The sequence below is a fragment of the Sapajus apella genome, unplaced genomic scaffold (genome assembly GCF_009761245.1).
Source record: "Sapajus apella isolate SASKATOON/1434 unplaced genomic scaffold, GSC_monkey_1.0 scaffold129, whole genome shotgun sequence".
Lineage (NCBI taxonomy): Eukaryota > Metazoa > Chordata > Mammalia > Primates > Cebidae > Sapajus > Sapajus apella.
The window spans coordinates 106,998-126,860 of NW_022437069.1; the positions used below are offsets into that span (position 1 = coordinate 106,998).

Sequence of the window (19,863 nt, forward strand, 5' to 3'; positions counted from 1 at the left end):
GCGCGGTGGCTCACGCCTGTAATCCCAGCACTTTGGGAGGCCGAGGCGGGTGGATCACGAGGTCAAGAGATCGAGACCATCCTGGTCAACATGGTGAAACCCCGTCTCTACTAAAAATACAAAAAATTAGCTGGGCATGGTGGTGCGTGCCTGTAATCCCAGCTACTCAGGAGGCTGAGGCAGGAGAATTGCCTGAACCCAGGAGGCGGAGGTTGCGGTGAGCTGAGATCCCGCTCTTGCACTCCAGCCTGGGTAACAAAAGCAAAACTCCGTCTCAAAAAAAAAAAAAAAAAAAGCAGCAACTGTGGGCCCTGGTTGAGAATCCATTGGATTCCTTCCATGGAGGTGGCTCTTCCACTGTGAAGCTCCATTTTACACTCACCCACACCCAGAGACTCCCACCCACAGCAGCCCCAGCTGCCCAAGGACAGAGCACACACTGGAGTTCTACACACTTTTACTGGACGGGCAGGGGCAGGGCTGACAGTGCGCCACGCTCACAGCTGGTGAGGTTGCTGATGTGTACGCCCTTCCCGATGCCCCATGATCCACAGGCCGAGTTGGGATGCACTTTTCCCAGTCCCACCTGAATACAGTAGTACAGAAAAAGGGCCCCTCTGAGTGAGGCTGCAGGCAGTGCTGGCCAAGCAGGGCTGTGTGACTTAAGTGTGGCCGCTGACTCAGAACAGAGAACATTACAGGGTGGCAAGGGAGGAGGGGCAAGAGTGTTAGGCATGCTGGCCCCACCAGCCAAAGCTGCTTCTGTCCTTGCTCTCCATGCCACAATAGGTAGCGTGTGCATGAGCCTTGGGCCCGGGGCAGCCTCCTCACTCTCCATCTTGGTTGGGCTGGATAAGCCCATATTCCACGGCTTTGTCCAGGCAGGCTGCAGCAGCCCTCGAGACGGGACTCTGGTCACCCTTGGCCAGCACTGACAGGATCTCCATCATCTCGCTCTCCATCAGGGTGCTGGCAATCTCCCTGGAGGCCTCCACCATGTTCAACACCACCACAGCACCCCGGTGCTGCAGCTCCTGATTAGGGCTCAGAAGCAGGGCCTGCAGGATCTCCAGCCAGTGTGTGGTCTGTGAGAAACAGACAGATGTGAACCCAAGCAACAGGCTCAGCCTGGGCAAGGAACACACCCACACCCTCAGGACCTCCCCCTTCAGCTGCCACCATGCTGGGAGTTCCTGGTCCGCCCCTCCTCCCCACCGAGCAGAGGCACTGACCACTTGGGGAATGCGGCTGCAGAGCGCGGGCCGCATGGAGGTGAGCATGGCCAAGCCCCCAGCGGCCGCCCGCTGCAGCAGCTCATCCTCCTCTCCGCTGTACAGCACCAGCAGCTTCAGCCGGTCATTGCCCTGGGCTTCGAAGAGGTCCTGCACCTGTGGCCAGATGTGGGGAGTGGACCACGTCAGTGGGGTGCAAAGCCCAGCCAGGGCACAGGTATGTCGGCATCCCCGCCTGTCATGAGCACCGGGACCAACCCTCACCTCTGTGCTCATGGCCAAGTTACACATGCACTCTGTGGCTGCCTGGCGGATCATCTCATGCTCCTCAAACATGTAGCCTTCGACCATGGGCACAGCCTTCTCCTTCAGGATCTTCTGCCTGCAGGCCCACAGGAGGAAGTGGCGGGATACAGCTTAGACATTGTCCCTCCTTTTTCTTTTTTTTTTTTTTTTTTAAGAAATGGGGTTTCACCATCACGTTGGCCAGGCTGGTCTCGAACTCCTGACCTCAGGTGATCTGCCCACCTCAGCCTCCCTCAGGGATTATAGGCATCAGCCACTGCGCCTGGCCCAGATATTGGCCCTTCTAACTCTCATGTTGAACTGTAAACCCTATGCCCTCTACCTTGACCCTAAGCCTTGTGGGAGGTGACTGGGTCATGGAGTGGGTCCCTCGTCGCTTGGTACTGTCCTCACGATAGTGAGTTCTTACAGGATCTGGTTGTTTCAAAGTGTGTGGCATCTCCCCCCACTCTCTCTTGCTGTTACTTTCACCAGGTCACGTGCCTGCTCCTGCTTAGCCTTCTACCACGAGTAAAAGCTCTCTGAGGCCTCCCCAGAAGCTGAGCAAATGCTGACGCCATGCTTATACAGCCTGTGGAACCATGAACCAATTAAACCTCTTTTCTTTATAAATTACCCAGTCTCAGGTAGTATTCCTTTACAGCAATGCAAGAACAGATGAACACAGGCAGCATCATCAAGACTTTCTGCATCTGCTCCACCTCTACACCCACACCCTCCTGCAGTCAAGTCCTGGGCTGAGCATTTTCCTTGGCAACATCAAAGGACCCTCTTGCTGTGAACTACCCTTTTTTTTTTTTTTTTTTTTCTTTATTTGAGACAGAGTTTTGCTCTTATTGCCCAGGCTGCAGTGCAATGGTGCAATCTTGGCTCACAGCAACCTCCACCTCCCAGGTTCAAGCGATCCTCCTGTCTCAGCCTCCCAATTAGCTGGGATTATAGGCATACACCACCATACCCAGCTAACTTTGTATTTTTTAGTAGAGATGGGGTTTCTCCATGTTGGTCAGGCTGGTCTTGAACTCCTGATCTCAAGTGATCCGCCCACCTGGGCCTCCCAAAGTGCTGAGATTACAGGTGTGAGCCACCGAGCCCCGGCCTCATTTGAGTACTGACCTGACCAGGCCCGTGCATCATCTTAGCTAATCCTCACCATTACCCTGTGGTAAAGGTGCAGGTGTGATCATCATCACTGCTGCTTTGCAGAAGAGGAAACGGGCTGAGTAATTAGTCCCACGTTCAAAGTCACAGTAATAAATCTAAAACACGCCGATATGGCACAATGCTAGCGGCCAGGTACCCATGCGGTAAGTACACTTTTAAGTGTGTTTTCCCATTTCATTCTCCTCACCACTATGCCATGAGGTAGGTACTATAATCATCCAATTTCACAGAGGGAGACACTGAGGCAGAGCAGTGAAGTAACTTGCTTGTGGTGACACAATTCCATCAGGGAAGCGAGGCAGTGTGCCTCCAGAGCCTGCCGTGCCATGGTGCCTCTCGGCCTGGCTCCTCCTCTCTAACAATGCCAAGGAGCCACTGAGGCCACAAAAGCCAGTGCCTGGGATATTCCAAATCCTGACGCCTGGCCCAGGCCCCGCATCCCAAGGAGGCTTACCGGAGCCTCTCGCTGATCCCCGCCAAGTTTGTTAGGGCCATGAGCGCCTCGAAGTTCTGCAGGCCTGAGCAGTTCAGGTGCAACAGGGACACAAGGGGCCGGACCACCTCATAGATCTGCAACGTGCACCCTACCTGTCAGGGCTACTTGCCGCAGCCCCCACAGCCCCACCAACCCGGCGGGGAGGAGCCCACCTGCAGAGAGTGCTACGCTCTCAGGCTGTCCTTCCTACCCAGGGCTCAGCAAAGCTGAAACTTCCTGCTGGTCCCAAAGGGCAGCTACAGCCCAGCCCACAGGCCACCAGGGAGTGGAAAGGCCAGAGCAGGAAGACACATACCCGCTCGCCAGGGAAGGTCATCTCAGGGTTGGAGGTGATGGTGAGCTTGGCGAGGGCCTGGGCTGCCTTTGTCTGCCCCACGTCCGTGCCTTCCAGGGCCAGCGGGATCAGCGCCTGTAGTAACAAGCCCATCACTGCTCAGGACATGCCTGGGAGTGTAAGACCCAAACCATCAGGCCCCAAGGCCCTGACTGTGTCACCCTCACCCTCCTCCCTCTCCCAGGCTGGACTCCCTATTCAGACCTTCTCACCCAAACATTTCCTGAAACCCCTACTAAGGGCTGGACATGGATTGTGCTGGGCACCAGAGCCATGGAGGTAAACGAGACAAAGGAATAGGAGGAGGGCCCAGGCCATTCACAGGCCTGCCCGCTTCCGTGTCCCTCTGCCATTACTCATGTTTTCCTGTCCCGCATCTAATACCTAGCTGTGGCGTGGCAGCCACTGAGTCATGTTTTATAAGCTGACTGCTCAGCCGACAGGAAGGGGTGTGTAAACCAGCTTACCCTGCCACCTCCCTGGGCAACCACGGTACCTCGGTCCTCTACCTCTTCCACCAAAGCCAGGAAGACCCTGTGGGGAGAAGGCAGTGGTGGGCAGGCAGCTCTGGGACTCTGGCAGGCAGACGCTCCACTCCTGCGTTCGGCAAGGCAGCCAGGCAGGCAGCCCTGTCACTCTAAGAGGCCCACGGCACTGGAACCTGCAGCCTCTGGAGCCACATCCGCAGCCCCGAGGCCCAGGAGTTGGGCAAGGCTGGCTCACCTGGAGAGCAGCTCTCGGCAGGAATTGGTGAGCACAGGGCTCTCAGTCTTCACCATGCACACCATGGCCGACACCACACCCGCGGCCAGCAGCTTCTTCACCCGAGCCCGCACAAAGCTCGGCTTGTCCTGGGGGAGAAGGCAACTTAGGAGGGGGCCCTGGGCTGACTCAGAGAAAGTGGGAGCAACCTTCTCACAGCAGCAACTGAGGAACTGGGCAATGAAACAGCCTGACAAAGGGAAAGAAGCTGGCTTAAATGGGAAGCGGCTCTGCTGCGGATGCCCTGGGTCAGCTGGTCCCCGTGATGGGGCAACCTCTGGCCCCTCTGGAGGCCCCTCACCTTGGGGTGCTGCTCGGGCACGTGCTGCTTGGCATACTTGGCCAGCTCCACCATCTTGGGGTCAGGCTCCTCGAAGTCGTAGCTGTTGGTGCAGTTAACCAGCGCAGAGGCCACCGCAAAGAGCACCGACCTCTCCTCCGACTGTCAGGACGGAGAGGCATTCGCGTGGCCATCCCAGGCCAGAGCAGCACTCGGGTAAATGCTGCCCAGGCCCAGGCCCCCAATTCCACCCTCAGCTGCAGCCCTAGGGTACAGGATGAATTCAGGAAGCTCCCCAGGCCCCAGACTTTGGGAGCGCACAAACTGGACCTCCCCAGCTCCTCCAAGAAGAACGTCCTTGCTACCTGCACTGGTGCTGGCCAACGTGCCCACACCGCGCAGAGCAGCCACTCTGCCACCAGCCCTTCTCCCTGGGAGCAAAAGACCCCATTGGCCAAGTCCTGCCCAGAAAGCCTGGTGAGCTCTAATCCTAGACCGTGTCCCCAGGCGGACAGCAGGAACCACAGAGCTACCCTGCTGAGCTGGAACAGAGCCTTCAGGGCAGCCGCATCCTCTACAAACTCTTCCTTCACGTCGGCGTCAAAGGTCAGGTAAGCCAGGCCCTCCACTGCCCAGCGCCGAGTGCCCGCGTCGATCTGGTCATTGCACAGCCACCTGGGGACATGCAGGATAGTGGAGGACCCTCAGGACTGGGGGTAGGGAGGGGTACACCAAGGCCAAGGAGGAAGAACCAAGGGTTTGGGCAGCCCCTCAATGTACAGAAGCAGTTCACCTGCCAGGATCCGGACAGCAGCGCCTGCCCGAGCCAGAGAGCAGGACAGGGAGGAGGCCCCCACCCCCACCCAGACTCTCCTATCCGACAGGTGGGGAGCCACAGGAAGGCCAGACGACTCACTTTCGACACTGCTTGGCCAGTTTGAGAGTGGAGCCTTCAGCAAATTGCTTCATGCTAAAGTCAGTCCCTCCAGCCGAACCGAGCTTACAGAGGCCCTGGAGGAAGAGGGCAAGACCAGCTGGCCTCTGGTGAAGGACGCAGGGGCTGGGCTCCTCCACACCTGGCTTGGACTCCCTCCCTGGCACTCTCCCATGGCACCTGGAGGCTAAATCAGCACCCTCTCCCTCCACACCACCACCTAGAGCAGGTGGCACCAAAATCAGCTACTGCAGTGGCAGTGTGACACAGCATCTGCAGACACGGACACACTGGTCACTGGACAGTCGTGGACCCCACCCCTTCCCAGGCCACACTGAGAATGGCTATTTCCTTCCGTGTCGCACAAGGAAGCCCTCTGCCATTGGAGCTGAGAGGCGTGTGGGGAGAAGACAGGTGCTTCAGCCACAGCCAACATCCGTACGGGATGGAGAAATCCAGGACTGAGTGCCCAAGGACGAAGACCAGCTTCCACAAGTGCACAGCCACAACAGGCTCATGGAGGGCTAGGCCAGCCCCCAAACCCTAAACCATCAGCTCCTGGGAACGCTGAGTGACCCCTGTTGGCCCAGCCTTAAGCCCTGTAGTGGGAGGATCCGTGCCCATGTCTCTGGCCACAACAAGGCCCGGAATCTCATACGTTCATTCATTTATTTTAGAGAGGGTCTTGCTGTATTGCCCAGGCAGGAGTGCAGTGACATGCATGGTTCACTACAGCCTCAACCTCCTGAGCTCAAGTGATCCTCCTGTCTCAGCGTCCCCAGTAGCTGGGCCTACAGGCATGTGCCACCAAGCCTGGCCAATTTTTTTAGAATTACAATATCATTTATTTTCACCTAGAGTGTGTGCAGGCCACACCCTGCAACACCAGCTGAACCAGGACCCCTGCGTGGCTGCCTGCCCACACACCCCATGCCCATCATCTCACCACCAGCGCCCGGATGCGGATGCTGTCCTTCTCGCTGCGCTTATATAGATCCTTTAGCAGCGAGACACCATTGGCAGTGATGAATGACGCCCGCTTGGCCTTGCCGGCTGCGTGGATCAGAGACTCCACGGCCACCAGCTGCTCCTCCTCCTGCTCAGAGGCACACAGAGCGATCACACTCTCCATGACACCACTCAGCTCCAAGGCCCTGTTGCCGGCATCACATGGGCCCTGCAGGAGGCAGGACACCGTCTGGATGGCCCGTAGCTTCCCGGCCAGCCCGTGGCCCTCAAACCAGCTCCTGAGGGGCACAGGGTGACAGCTGTCACACCAAGGCCAACAAAAAGGAACGCTCCTTCCCTCCCTTCTCCTCCACTGGCCAGGCACCTGCACTACTTGTGAAGAAACAGCAAGGGAAGCTGCTGGTGGGAAGATGAGGACGATTCCCCCTGGACAACAGTGGCTGATTTTTTAATCGACGCTTTCACTCAAGCCTTCTCTGACATAGTATCTAACCCAGGTTACTCCCACACCACCATTCCTGGACTTAAGATCTGAAATAATTCTGCTTATTTCATAATTAATCATCAGTCTTCTTCCTGTCAGCTGTAAGCTCCTTTTTTTTTTTTTTTTTTTTTTTGACAGAGTCCTGCTTTGTCCCCGAGGCTGGAGTGCAATGGTGTGAGCTCAACTCACTAAAGTCTCCACCTCTCAGGTTCAAACGATTCTCCTGTCTCAGCCTCCCAAGAAGCTGGGATTATAGGCACCCACCACCAAGCCTGGCTAATCTTTTGTATTTTTTTTTTAATTTTTTGTATTTTTAGTAGAGACAGGGTTTCACCATGTTGGCCAGGCTGTTCTCTAACTCCTGACCTCAGGTGATCCGCCTGCCTCTGCTTCCCAAAGTGCTGAGATTACAGGTGTAAGCCACTGCTCATGGCCAATAATCTCCTTTAAGAATAAGGACTGTCTGCTGGACACAGTGGCTCACACCTGTAATCCCAGCACTTTGGGAGGCCAAGGTAGGCGGATCATAGGTCAGGAGTTCAAGACCAACCTGGCCAATATGGTGAAACCGCATCTCTACAAAAAAAAAAAAAAATACAAAAATTAGCTGAGCATGGTGGCGGGTTCCTGTAGTCACACAGCTGCTCGGAAGGCTCAGGCAGGAGAATCACTTGAACCCAGGAGATGGAGGTTGCAGTGATCATTTTAAAAAAAAAAAAAAAAAAGAAGGCTGGGCGCAGTGGCTCAAGCCTGTAATCCCAGCACTTTGGGAGGCCGAGGCGGGTGGATCACGAGGTCAAGAGATCGAGACCATCCTGGTCAACATGGTGAAACCCCGTCTCTACTAAAAATACAAAAAAAATTAGCTGGGCACGGTGGCGCGTGCCTGTAATCCCAGCTACTCAGGAGGCTGAGGCAGGAGAATTGCCTGAACCCGGGAGGCGGAGGTTGCGGTGAGCCGAGATCGCGCCATTGCACTCCAGCCTGGGTAACAAGAGCGAAACTCCGTCTCAAAAAAAAAGAATAAGGATTGTCAGCCAGGTGCAGTGGCTCACTCCTGTAATCCCAGCACTTTGAGAGGCCAAGGTGGGTGGATCACGAGGTCAGGAGATAGAGACCATCCTGGCCAACATGGTGAAACCTCGTCTCTACTTAAAATACAAAAATTAAATTAGACAGGCATGGTGGCATGTGCCTGTAATCCCAGCTACTTGGGAGGCTGAGGCAGGAGAAATACTTGAACCAGGGAGTTGGAAGTTGCAGTGAGCTGAGAATGCACCACTGCACTCCAGCCTGGTGACACAGCAAGATGCCATCTCAAAAAAAAAAAAAAAAAGGAATAAGGACTGTCATGTTTCGCCTGCGTGGGAACAGATGTCTAGGAAGTCCTCGGTAAACCCAGTACGTGCTTGATGGTGTCTGTTGTTACTGGAGCATTGATTTGAGAAAGACCCTCTCTGGGAAGGCCGCTTTGGAGCAGGAAGGAGGCCTTGGGGTCACTTTTCCTTCATCCAGCCCCCACTAGTCCTCCCCAAGACTACTCTTCCCGCTGGAATCCCCGGCAACGGGTGGTGCAACAGATTCCTTACTTGATGTAGTTTTCACAGAGTCGGTGGAAATTCTCCCTCTCGGCATCACACTTGAGGTCATCGAAGAGCTTGCTGAGGAGAATGGAGGCACTCATGCGGCTGTTTGCGGTCACTGTGAGCTCCCCAGGAGGGTCCTGTAGAGAGCCCCCCACTTCCAAAATCTTTTTCAGACCTAAAAAGACACCCCGTTTAGACAGTAGAACACCACTTCCCACCCCTACAAGTAAAGGGAAGAGGCTTCCTAGGAGACGCAGAGAGAAGCAAGACAAGAAGTCTAGAGTTCAGATAACTGTGAACAGGGCAGCCCAGAGAAGCGACTCAGCTGACCTGCTACCTGGGGAGGCAGCCATGGTCTTGGGAAGGACCTGAGAAGTTAGGCCTGCATGCCAGCCCTGCCCCTGGGGCCACGTGCTCTGGGGCTTTGAGATTCCTCATCAGTAAAACTAAGGGGAAAAAAATATCCACACCTCTTAGGATCATTGTGAACACAAAAGATGAGGTGCATGAAAGACAAGCTCATATGGGGTCTTTGTAAAGCTTTTCTTATTTATCTTAGGGGATAGGAGAGATGAATTGATACATTCACCTTTAATTATTTTTTCCCGAGTATAGAAGTAATACATGCTCACTCAAAAAAAAAAAAAACAAGGACGGACGCAGTGATTCACAGCTGTAATCCCAGCACTTTGGGAGGCCTGAGGTTGGGAGTTCGACACCAGCCTGACCACCATGAAGAAACCCCATTTCTACTAAAAATACAAAAATTAGCCAGGCATGGTGGCACATGGCTATAATCCCAGCTACTCAGGAGAATCACTTGAACCCAGGAGGTGGAGGCTGCAGTGAACCGAGATCATGCCATTGCATTCCAGCCTGGGCAATGAGCAAAACGTCATCTCAAAAACAAAAAAAAAAAAAAAAAAAAGGGGGGGGGGGCCGGGTGTGGTGGCTCACGCCTGTAATCCCAGCACTTTGGGAGGCCAAGGTGGGTGGATCATTTGAGGTCTGGAGTTTGAGACCAGCCGGGCCAACATAATGAGACCCTGTCTCTATTAAAAATACAAAAATTAGCTGGGTATGCTGGTGTGTGCCTGTAATCCCAGCTACCTGGGAGGCTGAGGCAGGAGAATTGCTTGAACCCAGGAGACAGAGGCTGTAGTGACCCAAGATTGCACTATTGCACTCCAGCCTAGGCGACAGAGACTCCACCTCAAAAAAAAAAAAAAAAATACAGAAAACTAATCCAGCCTCTCTGCGAACCTGCTTGTAGGCCTGCTCAATGTGCATGTATCTGCACACACATATGATAGAAGGATCTAACTCTGAGCCCCCTAAGGGTAGCTTCTTTGTCTGGTAGGTGTTAACAAGAGCCAAATCTCAATGGTCTGGAAGATCTAAGCTCCAGCATCCTCCTGGGCCACGTGGCTGGAGATAATTACAAATTTTCTTTCTTTCCTTCTTAATCACAACTTTTCGGGCCGGGCGCGGTGGCTCAAGCCTGTAATCCCAGCACTTTGGGAGGCCGAGGCGGGTGGATCACGAGGTCAAGAGATCGAGACCATCCTGGTCAACATGGTGAAACCCCGTCTCTACTAAAAATACAAAAAATCAGCTGGGCATGGTGGCGCGTGCCTGTAATCCCAGCTACCCAGGAGGCGGAGGTTGCGGTGAGCCGAGATCGCGCCATTGCACTCCAGCCTGGGTAACATGAGTGAAACTCCGTCTCAAAAAAAAAAAAAAAAAAAAAAAAAAAAATCACAACTTTTCTTTCTTTTTTTTTTTTTGAGACAGGGTCTCTCTCTGTTGCCCAGGCTGTAGTGCAGTGGCACAATCATAGCTCACTGAAGTGTTTATCTCCTGGGCTTAAGCAATTCTCCCACCTCAGCCTCTGGAGGAGCTAGGACTACCGTGCAGACGCACACCGCCATGCCCAAGTTTTTTTTATTTTTCATAGAGACAGGGGTCTCACTACATTGCTCAGGCTCATCTCAAACTCCCAGCCTCAAGTGACCCCTACCTCAGCCTCTCAAAGTGCGTGATCCACCATGCTGGCCCCACTCAAAACTTTTCTTATTACTCCTAAGGATAAACAAACTTCAGCTGCCCAGGCAAGCTTTTGTGAACTCTATCGCCTACCTTGGTCAATGACCCAGAGGGTGAGGCTGTTGTTGGGGTCCTTGGGAGACTTCCGGGGCACTGCTTTAATTAGAAGAGTCAGGGCATTGTCTCGGCCTTGGCCAGAGACCCCAACCTCTGTCAGCAGATCTAAGAGGTTACTGATGAGGACCTTCAGCTCCCGGGCAGGATCTGGCAACAAGAAGACATCCATGGGCTCCACAGAATCCCAGCCCTGTTTGACTCTTGAATTTCCCCACCAAGCCTGGGAGACACAGGGAAGGGGGGACCCGCATCCTGGGCTCCAGACTGAGCTCCAGCCTTGCCCTGAGGCAGTTTGGCTGCTGAGAATCCAAAGTAAAACAATGTCACCAAGCCCAATTCCCAACGACCTGCAGCTGCCAGTCTGCTACCCAAAGAACTGGCCTGGCTGGCTCACCCTATCCCTTCCATGACAGTAACATCCATAACACCCCAGCCCCACTCCCACTCACCCACAATGATGGCGCCTTCTTTGCCTCGGAAGCCTTTTTTGACGCCTTCCTTGAGGGCATCAAACATAACCTGCAGCAGGTGGCAGGCAGCCAGCGACACAGCCTGGTTTTCCACACCCAGGATGGAGACCACTCGCCGAGTGCCCAGTATGCTCAGGGTGGCCACAGTCTGGTATGGGAGAGAGGGACAGAAGCTTCCAGTTAGTGAAGGGCAGCCGCAGAGATCCCTGTGAGTTAGACAACACAGCCAGAAGAAGAGAAAACATTTCGGGGGCAGGCCCAGCTCCAGGTGAAAACAAGACAGAACAGATGGCATGATGCAGGGTAATGGCAGGATAATTTTGTTAGAAAGACTTCCTAAAGGAAACACTCCAGAGCAATGACCTATTACCTCTCCTCAGCACCAGAGAAGACACAGTATAAAGCATCCCTGGGAGCAGCTGCTTTAGTTCATGTCTCCCCAAGAAGGAGACCTAACCCTAGACAAAGCTACCTGACCACCAGGCTGAATGGTCTAGTTCTTCCCCAGTCTAGTCCCCGAGGTTCCGTTCACACCCTGGGGATGTGGACATGCACAGAATGGGCCTATGAGACCTCTCCACTCCATTTCTAAGCTGGAGAACCCTAGAAGTCCTGCTTGGTCCACTAAGCCCTGATCCTGACTGCTTCCACTTAGCAGCTGAGTGTCCTTGGCCAAGAGTGTGAACTGAGATGGATGGAAAGGCAGGAGGGAACAGAATGCATTGCTTTTACCATGCATAGCCTTGGGAGACCCAGAATGTAGCCCAAGCTCAGCCTAAAGAGATTTCACTGACTAATTCACAGTTCGGACCGTATCTAGGCACTGTGGGCCCCTCTAAAAGCAACCCAGGGTCTCGTCTTTGGTCTCCTTTCCCCTGGAGGAAGCCAGCTCAGGTGAGTGCTGGGGGCATGGGCTTCACCGCACTGCCCAGGCACAGAACTGTTCTTGCTGAACTGTCCATGCTGGACCACCACCATCCATGCTGAGAATCACGCCAGAGTCAACATCTACGTGTCCCATCACTGTCTCGATGCTAAAGAAACGCTGTGGTGACATCACTGACCACATCACTCACTATGAGGACTCTCTGCTCCACAGGAAACGACAATTGGATCTTTAGAGCAAGGACAAGTGCGCTTTTCTGGGCAATGAGCTTGTGTGCACCATATGGACATTGGAGGATCAGTGACCGATGTGTCTGTGAGGTGGCCGCAGGAAAACTGGGGCTTACACTTGTAAGACCCACAAAAGTAAGTGTTTGGGGTGCCCCAGGGCTGTTTTCACTCTTTCTAGCCCCACTTCATCCTGATTCATGTTGGTCTTTTTCATGTCATTGTTATTTTTTCTCTCGTTACGTATAGCTCCCTGATCTCCTTATATTATGCCTTGTTTGTTTGTTTTGGGGACAGTCTGGCTCTGTCACCCAGGCTGTAGTATAGTGGTGTGATCTCAGCTCACTGCAATGTCCGCCTTCCGAATTCAAGTAATTCTTGTGCCTCAGCCTCCAGAGTAGCTGGGATTACAGGCGCGCACCACCATGCCAGGCTCATTTTTGTATTTTTACTAGAGATGGGGTTTCTCCATGTTGCCCAGGCTGGTCTCAAACTCCTGACAAGTGATCCACCTGCCTCAGCCTCCCAAAGTGCTGGGATTATAGGTGTGAGGAAGCGTGACAAGCCTAAGTGCCTTTCAGAATAAGATAAAGGGTAGAAGGGTGGATGGAAGAGTGGTGGATGGATGGATGGACAGGCAGATGGGTAGCAGGGTGGACAGAGGGATGGATGGACAGACAGACAAAGGGACTGAAGCAGTAACCAGCCTCTCCACTTCACCTACCCGTGACTGATGCTCAGAGCAAATGCCAACCAGCGTACGCAGAGCAGCCAGCATGAGGTCAGTCTCTCCTGTGTCCAGTAGGCGTTGCAGGAGCTGAACCCCATTGCTCCGGAAGATCTTCTCAGCTCCAGCATCCTCCCTGGCCAGCACCACCAGGTTCTGAGATGCCTAGGTCAAAGGAAACACATGAAAATGTTGACACTGCACATGGCATAGGGCACAGCACTGGTGAACAGGGCCCCGGGTCCCGGACCTCACTGCTTCCACTTTGTAGCTGAGGGACGTTGGCCAAAAAATAACCTCTTTGAAGTTCAGCTTCTTCCTCTGTACGTAGAGGGAAGAGCCTTCTCCCAGGATTGATGATTAGAGTAAACGAGTCCCCAGCAGAGCCTGAGGGGCTGGAACAGTGCCTCTGTCCCCTCTGTACACCCAGCTGCTGGCACAGGGCCTGGCCCACAAGACACTCTGTGAACACCAGTTCTCCTTTGGTTCATGCTAAAGCCCCAGGCCCTCAGGGCTCTCCTCCAGGCCCCATGAGCCAGCTGCATGGTCAGAGGAACGGCAGAGCAGGGCAGCAGAGGCTTCTGGGGCCTGCGTGGGTGAAGGGTGCTATGGCTGGGTGGCTCTAAAAGGAGCTTACTCACTGACTCAGCCCAGGGCCTATACCTTTTGCTTTTTCTCAGTGCCCTTCTCTTCTGGGTCCAATAGTATCTGAAACATCTGTTCCACTTTGGCATCCGTCGAGGACATGTATCGCACCTACGAACCAACAAAGCATGGAAGAAACCCCGGCTCTGGGCCAGAGACATCACATTCCCTGTTCATTTGTCTCCAGCTCCTCACTCTGGGAGCACTAGCGAAGATGTTGAGACTCAGGGCTAGCACCTGGCTACCCTGGGCAGGAAGAGGCTTGCCTGGCAGCGCCTCCTACATTCCCTGCAGCTGTTTTGCTTTCTGAGCCATTTCCTGCTTGGGCAGCAGGAGCAGCGCCGATGCTGGAGGTAGAGTCTTTCGGGAGGGGAGGTATCCTATCAGCCACAAGGCAACCCACTCCAGTCGTACCATCTACGTTGTGGCAGCGTGAATGGGCTGCCCATGGCACTGAACTCGGCATTTACACCTCCTGCCAGGAAGCTGCAGATCGTGAGGTAGTTGCTAACACTTCCTTTAGCTCCAGAATTCTCCTTTTGACTGTTTTAAAAATAATCTGCAACTGGGTGCAGTGGCTCACACCTATAATCCCAGCACTTTGGGAGGCCAAGGTGGGCAGATCACCTGAGGTCAGGAGTTTGTGACCAGCCTGGCCAACATGGCAAAACCCCGTCTCTACTAAAAATATAAAAATTAGCCGGGCATGGTGGTGGGTGCCTATAATCCCAGCTATTCAGGAGGCTGAGGCAGGAGAATCACTTGAACCCTGGAGGCGGAGGTTGCGGTGAGCAGAAATCCTGCCACCGCACTCCAGCCTGGGTGACAGGATGAGACTCTGTCTCAAAAATAATAATAATCGGCCGGGTGCATTGGCTCACGCCTGTAATCCCAGCACGTTGGGAGGCCGAGGCAGGTGGATCACTTGAGGCCAGGAGTTTGAGACTAGCCTGGCCAACACGGTAAAACCCTGTCTTTTTTATTAAAATAACAATAATAATAATAATCTGAATGGGCAAGATCATCCTAGGCCTACTCCTCCACCCCCAGGGTCCTAGGCATAGATGGTGGCACAAGCCTAGCATGTGGACAACCCCCTTCCCCTCTTGTATCTATGGCAGCCATGACTAACCAGACACAGCACATTTCCCTGCTCAGCTCAGGCAATCTGCTTCCTAATTCTTCTCAGCATAGGAGACTCTGGGCAGCCACTGCTAATCAGAGTTGGCATTGTGAGAGGAAACCTCTTTGCTTTTCTGGGTTTCACTGTTTCATTGAGGTCTCTGCCATCATGGTACCTGCTTCCACTGTGTCAGCATTTTAACATCACATTATCAGGTGAATTTGAGCTTGGTTATAGCTCATAATGGTCTTTAGATTCTTTTCTCCTAACTTAAAAATATGTGTATTACACAATTTCTCTTTACTAAAAAAATATGAACAGATGACGGAGCCTCCTTTGGAAAGCCCTCTCAATCCCATTCCTTTCCCCAGGGGTCACAATGATATCATTTTGACATGTATCTTTTAAAATATTTTCCTGAAAACAAACAAAAAGAAACAAAGATACATATTTGGTCTGGTGCCATGGCTCACACCTGTAATCCCAACACACTGGGAGGCTGAGGTGGGTAGATCCCTTGAACCCAGGAGTTCAAGACCAGCCTGGACAACACAGTGAAACCCTGTCTCTACAAAAAATATAAAAATTAGATGAGCATGGTGACATGCATTTGTCCCAACTACTTGGGAGGCTGAGGTAGGAGGATCACTTGAAGCCCGGGAGGAGGAGGTTGCACTCCAGTCTGGGTGACAGAGGGAGAGCCTGCCTCAAAATACACAAATAAATAAAAATAAATTTAAAAAAATAAAATATTCCTTTGTATTCACATACCCCAGTGTAGCCACAGAAAAAATATAGCATTGTTTTGCTATGTAAGGGATCATTAACATAAATGATATTATTCTATGTGTGCTATTATATATTTCTCTTCTTTTCTTCTTTGAAAGACACAGGGCCTCACTCTTTCAGCCAGGCTGGAGTGCAGTGGCACCACCATAGCTCACTGACCTGCAAAATCCAGGCTTCAAGGGATTCTCCTGCCTCAGCCTCACAAGTAGCTGGGACTATAAGGGTATGTCACCACACCCTCCTAACTTTTTTAAAGTTTTTATGGGCAACATAGTGAGACCATGAGGTCAGGAGGTATCAAACTCCTGACCTCAAGTGATCATCCCACCTTGGCCTCCCAAAGCACTGGGATTATATGCATGAGCCACCATGCCCTGCCTATTTTGCTTTGTTCATTCAACAAGTGTCCCGGAGCTTTCCACCTCAATAAGTGTGTATCTACCTCTTCTCATCAACTACGTAAGACTCTGCAGTAAGGGCATTACTCAGTGTATTCAGCCATTTCTCTATGGCTGGGTGTTCACACAAGTTCCAAGCTTTTCTTACTATAAAAAAGGCTGAAATAAACATATACATGTCTCCTTGTACCCATGGGAAAGGTTTCTCTGAGAGCAACAGCAAGAAGTAGGCCGGGCCTGGTGGCTCATGCCTGTAATCCAAGCACTTCGGAGGCCAAGGTGGGTGGATCACCTGAGGTCAGGAGTTCAAGACCAGCCTGACCAACATGGTAAAACCCCGTCTTTAAAAAAAATAAAAATAAATTTAAAAAAAAAGAGAGAAACAGCAAGAAGTAAACATATGGGCTCACAAGATACACTTGTTTCAAATGTAATAGATATGCTAAGGTACTCTCCAAAAGAGCTGTACCAATTTATAACCCTCCAGCAGTCATCAGAGAGTCCTTGGTCCCAGCCTCACCATTGACGTGTCTGCCTGTCCTCGAAAAGTGTACTTTCTTTTAAATATCTGCCAAACAGACCACCAAATCAGCAGTAACGTGCTGTCATCTGAATTTGCTTTTCCCTGGCCACAGGCAAGGTTGAGCAGAACTCTATATGTTCACCTGCCATCAGTATCTCTTGTCTGGAGAATTGTCTATACCCCTGGCCCAGATCCCCTCACCACTGGTCAGTGCTTCCACCTGTCTGGGTCACTCACATACCTTCTCCTGAATCTGGCCCCCGATGTTCCGCAAGGCCTCCTGGAAAACTTTGTTCTTGGGTTCCAAGCTCACACATCTCTTCAGGTCAAGGACAGCCTGGTCTAGGCGGCCCAGCTTCTCTAGGGCTTGGCTCCGCCGGTAGAGTGCCTTGACATCCCCACCATCCTTTTCAATGGCTGAGCACAAACAGGAGCGCTGTCAGCACCCATGAGGCCACCGTCATCAGGCAAGAGCAGTAGGGAAAGATCTCGAGGAAAAGCCAGAGGAAGGTGGGGGATGAATGTGGGGCTCGGTGCTTCAGCCTCAGAAAAGGTAAGGGTAGCTGCAGAAAAGGAAAGGCCCGAGGCAGTAGGAAAGAAAGAAGGCAGATGTGTCTCCAGGGCCAAGGAGAGGAATGTGATGGTCCCACAGTCCTTGCCCTACAGAAGCCCTACAGTGCCACTCGAGGGCCCACCATTCCCCTACCTTTGGATGCCTCTGTTTCTGCTTTGTCGTAATCTTCCTGTAAGAGAAAGACAGGAGCCCAGTGGGGAGGGGCGGGGGGCGGGGGCGGTGGAATAGGAGCCAAAGGAATGGTCACCTCCCTTCAGGGGTACTAACCCGACAGTGGGGTGCTCTCGTTCTCCAAGGTCACCCAATCCCCCGCGACCCTGAGGTGCATTCGACATCTAGCAAGCGGGGTGGCCTGGAAGCGTGAATGTCCAGCTGGGGCCCAAGCAACAGCTAAGATGTGCAAACCGGGTCCCGGGAGGGTGGGGAATTGGAGGGGAAGGGCGCCCGGCTCCCTCACCAGCTTGAGGTGGCAGGCGGCCCGGTTCCGGTGCAGAATGGCCTGGTCCTGGGGCGTCGCGTCCAGACCCAGGGCCTGAGTGTAGGCCGCCAGGGCGCCCTGGTAGTCTCCACATTTGAACAGCTCGTTGCCCTCTTTCCGCAGCTGCTCCACTGCCACCGAGTTGGCCTGGAGGGAGAAAGGGGCGGCCACGTCGGAGGGGGCTCGGGGCAGGGCCCGGGAGCTAAGGGGAGAGGAGAGGGGGGATGCGGGGGCGCCTCACGGATGGGGCCGAGGAAGCCGGGACGGTCAGCGCGGGTGCGAAGGGGTGATGGCACGGGGCTTGGGTACACACCCCGGGGGCAGCCGGCCGGGGCTCGGGGCTCCCTGCACCACTCACGGTCATGGCGGAGAAGCCGTGCGGGGCCCGCGCAGGCGCAGTCTCTGGGGCGGGTCGCGTCGCGTCTGGGCTCGGGACGCTGCCGGGAGCTGCCCCGCCCACTCTTGCGTCGGAGGCGGGGTCAGAGAGGGGCGGGGCTAAGGGGAGCGCGCGCCCGGGCAGGGGAAGAGCGCTCGGCCCCGGGTGGCAGGTGCAAGCAGGCTCCGCGATCCCCTAAGCTGTCCCCGCGGTGACCTGCGGGGAGTTCGCGGCGGAGGACCCAGAGGGAGGCCTGCGGTAGTTCCAGCCCCGACCCCGGCCCCGACCGCAGCAGAAGTGCACGAGGTCTGCGGTCATCAGGGTCACAAGCAGCAGGGTATAGACGCCTCGCACTAGGAGCGGGCCCGGGCCCCTGCGGGAGAGAAAAAAAGTCTCAGGATCCCAGCCCTGACCGCGCTCTCGCTGCTGTGTTCTGTAGGGGTACAGAACCCCTGGGAGTCCGGAGAACGCTCGGAACCCCCTCCCCAAATAAGTGTAGCCTGACATACACACATTTGCATACGAATTTAGAGACTCACACTGAAGCCACCCATGGGCAGATTCAGGATGGCTCCCCATTACCCGCTTGCACAGCCCCCTGAACTTCGCCTTGGCAATTGTAATCATGATCTACATGATTTTCTGCTGCGGTCTGTCCCTTCACTAGTCTGTAATTTACAAGCTTCCCACCCCATAGTTTAAGAACAGAACCCCAGATATTGAAACACCTTGGCGATGTTCCAATGGCTCCGGGGCTGGAGATCACACCTGAGGATGGGGGACGGGGGGCGGAAGAGCAGACAAGTTGACTTGGTACAGGGCCTCAAATTCAGCCGGGGTGTAGCAGGAGCCCCCTGTAGCCTTCAGGTGGCAGCAGTAGGCTTCCTCTGGAGAATCAGAGACAGGGCAAAGGAAACCAGGGTAGTGGTGGCCATCGGCATCCCGGATGGTCTGGCACAATTGAGGTTGGTGGACCACAGCTGAAGAGAAAGGTGGGGGGCTGGAGACAAGCAGGAGGGGTCTTTCCACAGCCCACTCCATGCCTTCTGGACAGTAAAAGAGATCAGCCCCTACCAGAAGATCAGGCACCCTTCCACCCATCCCCATCAGTTCCAGTTCCCAGGAGTCATCCATAGCACAAGAGGCAAGTGGGCCACAGGAGAAGGCGCTGTACCTGAGAGAGAGGTTGGCTGGCAAGGGTGGCCCAGCAAGGAGCAACAGTAGCCCCACTGACAGGCCTGTCAGCGAGGGGCGTGGCCCTCTCTGGACGCCCATAAGAGTTCACCACCACCTGTCCAAGTCCGGCGAACTCTAACATCTCTCTTTCTAGGCCATGAGTGCAGACGACAAGGAAATAAAAATCAAAGCCCCAAGGCCCTGGGGCACCATGAATACAAGCCTGAAGCTTCTCTATCACAGGCTTCTAGAGAGAGATGGCAGGGACTGGGTTTCTATCTCCTGCTGGAAAACATGGGACCTGCATTGCCAGACTGCTGAAGGAGAAAAGGCTCGAAGAACTAGAAGACAGAATGAGGGATGAGCGAGCAGCTGAGCCCTTAGCGTGAAGAACAAGCAGGCATTTAGAGCCAAATATACCCGTTCTCCAACTTCCAGGATGCCATGGAAGCTCTGGGAATTCTGACACTTCTATTTCAGGTCCCAGAGACCTCAGTTCCAGCATGTGGCACTCCCCTCCCTAACCTCTGCTACATGGCAACCACCAAGACTCGCTGAAAACCGAGGGTGAGTCCTTTCATTAGCTTTTCCCCTGAGCCGCATCTGCCCCGGCTATCAGCCAGAACACAAAAGCTTCCTGTCTGATTAGAGTGTACTTAGCTAACAGCAAACCCCTTCTCACAGAGAAGTTCTATGGGGATCATCAGGCCTCTCTTTTTTTTTTTTTTTTTTTTTTTTTTGGAGGGGGTTTTGCTCTTTTT

General features: G+C 53.7%; 2 protein-coding genes across 5 annotated transcripts; both read right to left on the reverse strand.

Moving 5' to 3' along the window:
- Positions 1 to 440: 440 nt before the first annotated feature.
- On the reverse strand, positions 441 to 18,706 carry UNC45A (unc-45 myosin chaperone A). 4 transcript variants are annotated; one of them, XM_032262410.1, is made up of 20 exons: positions 17,909 to 18,706; positions 17,530 to 17,697; positions 17,205 to 17,241; positions 16,740 to 16,915; positions 13,684 to 13,776; positions 13,018 to 13,185; positions 11,160 to 11,328; positions 10,687 to 10,857; positions 8,551 to 8,722; positions 6,455 to 6,755; positions 5,491 to 5,585; positions 5,108 to 5,249; positions 4,596 to 4,736; positions 4,256 to 4,383; positions 4,000 to 4,066; positions 3,494 to 3,607; positions 3,157 to 3,272; positions 1,497 to 1,614; positions 1,233 to 1,388; positions 441 to 1,085 (listed from the first exon to the last, which is right to left on the reverse strand). In XM_032262410.1, exons 1-20 carry the CDS (start codon positions 17,912 to 17,914, stop codon positions 828 to 830), a joined length of 2,796 nt encoding a protein of 931 aa, XP_032118301.1. In that variant the 5' UTR covers positions 17,915 to 18,706; the 3' UTR covers positions 441 to 827. The 4 variants fall into 4 exon arrangements, with proteins under 4 accessions (XP_032118301.1, XP_032118302.1, XP_032118300.1 ...); XM_032262411.1 differs by having other exon boundaries at positions 16,740 to 17,061; positions 17,864 to 18,706; XM_032262409.1 differs by having other exon boundaries at positions 17,864 to 17,964.
- LOC116539459 lies at positions 18,020 to 19,805 on the reverse strand. The gene is made up of 2 exons (XM_032262417.1): positions 18,695 to 19,805; positions 18,020 to 18,299 (listed from the first exon to the last, which is right to left on the reverse strand). The coding sequence occupies exons 1-2, from the start codon at positions 19,199 to 19,201 to the stop codon at positions 18,030 to 18,032; spliced, it is 777 nt and encodes a 258-aa protein (XP_032118308.1). The 5' UTR covers positions 19,202 to 19,805; the 3' UTR covers positions 18,020 to 18,029.
- Positions 19,806 to 19,863: the final 58 nt, after the last annotated feature.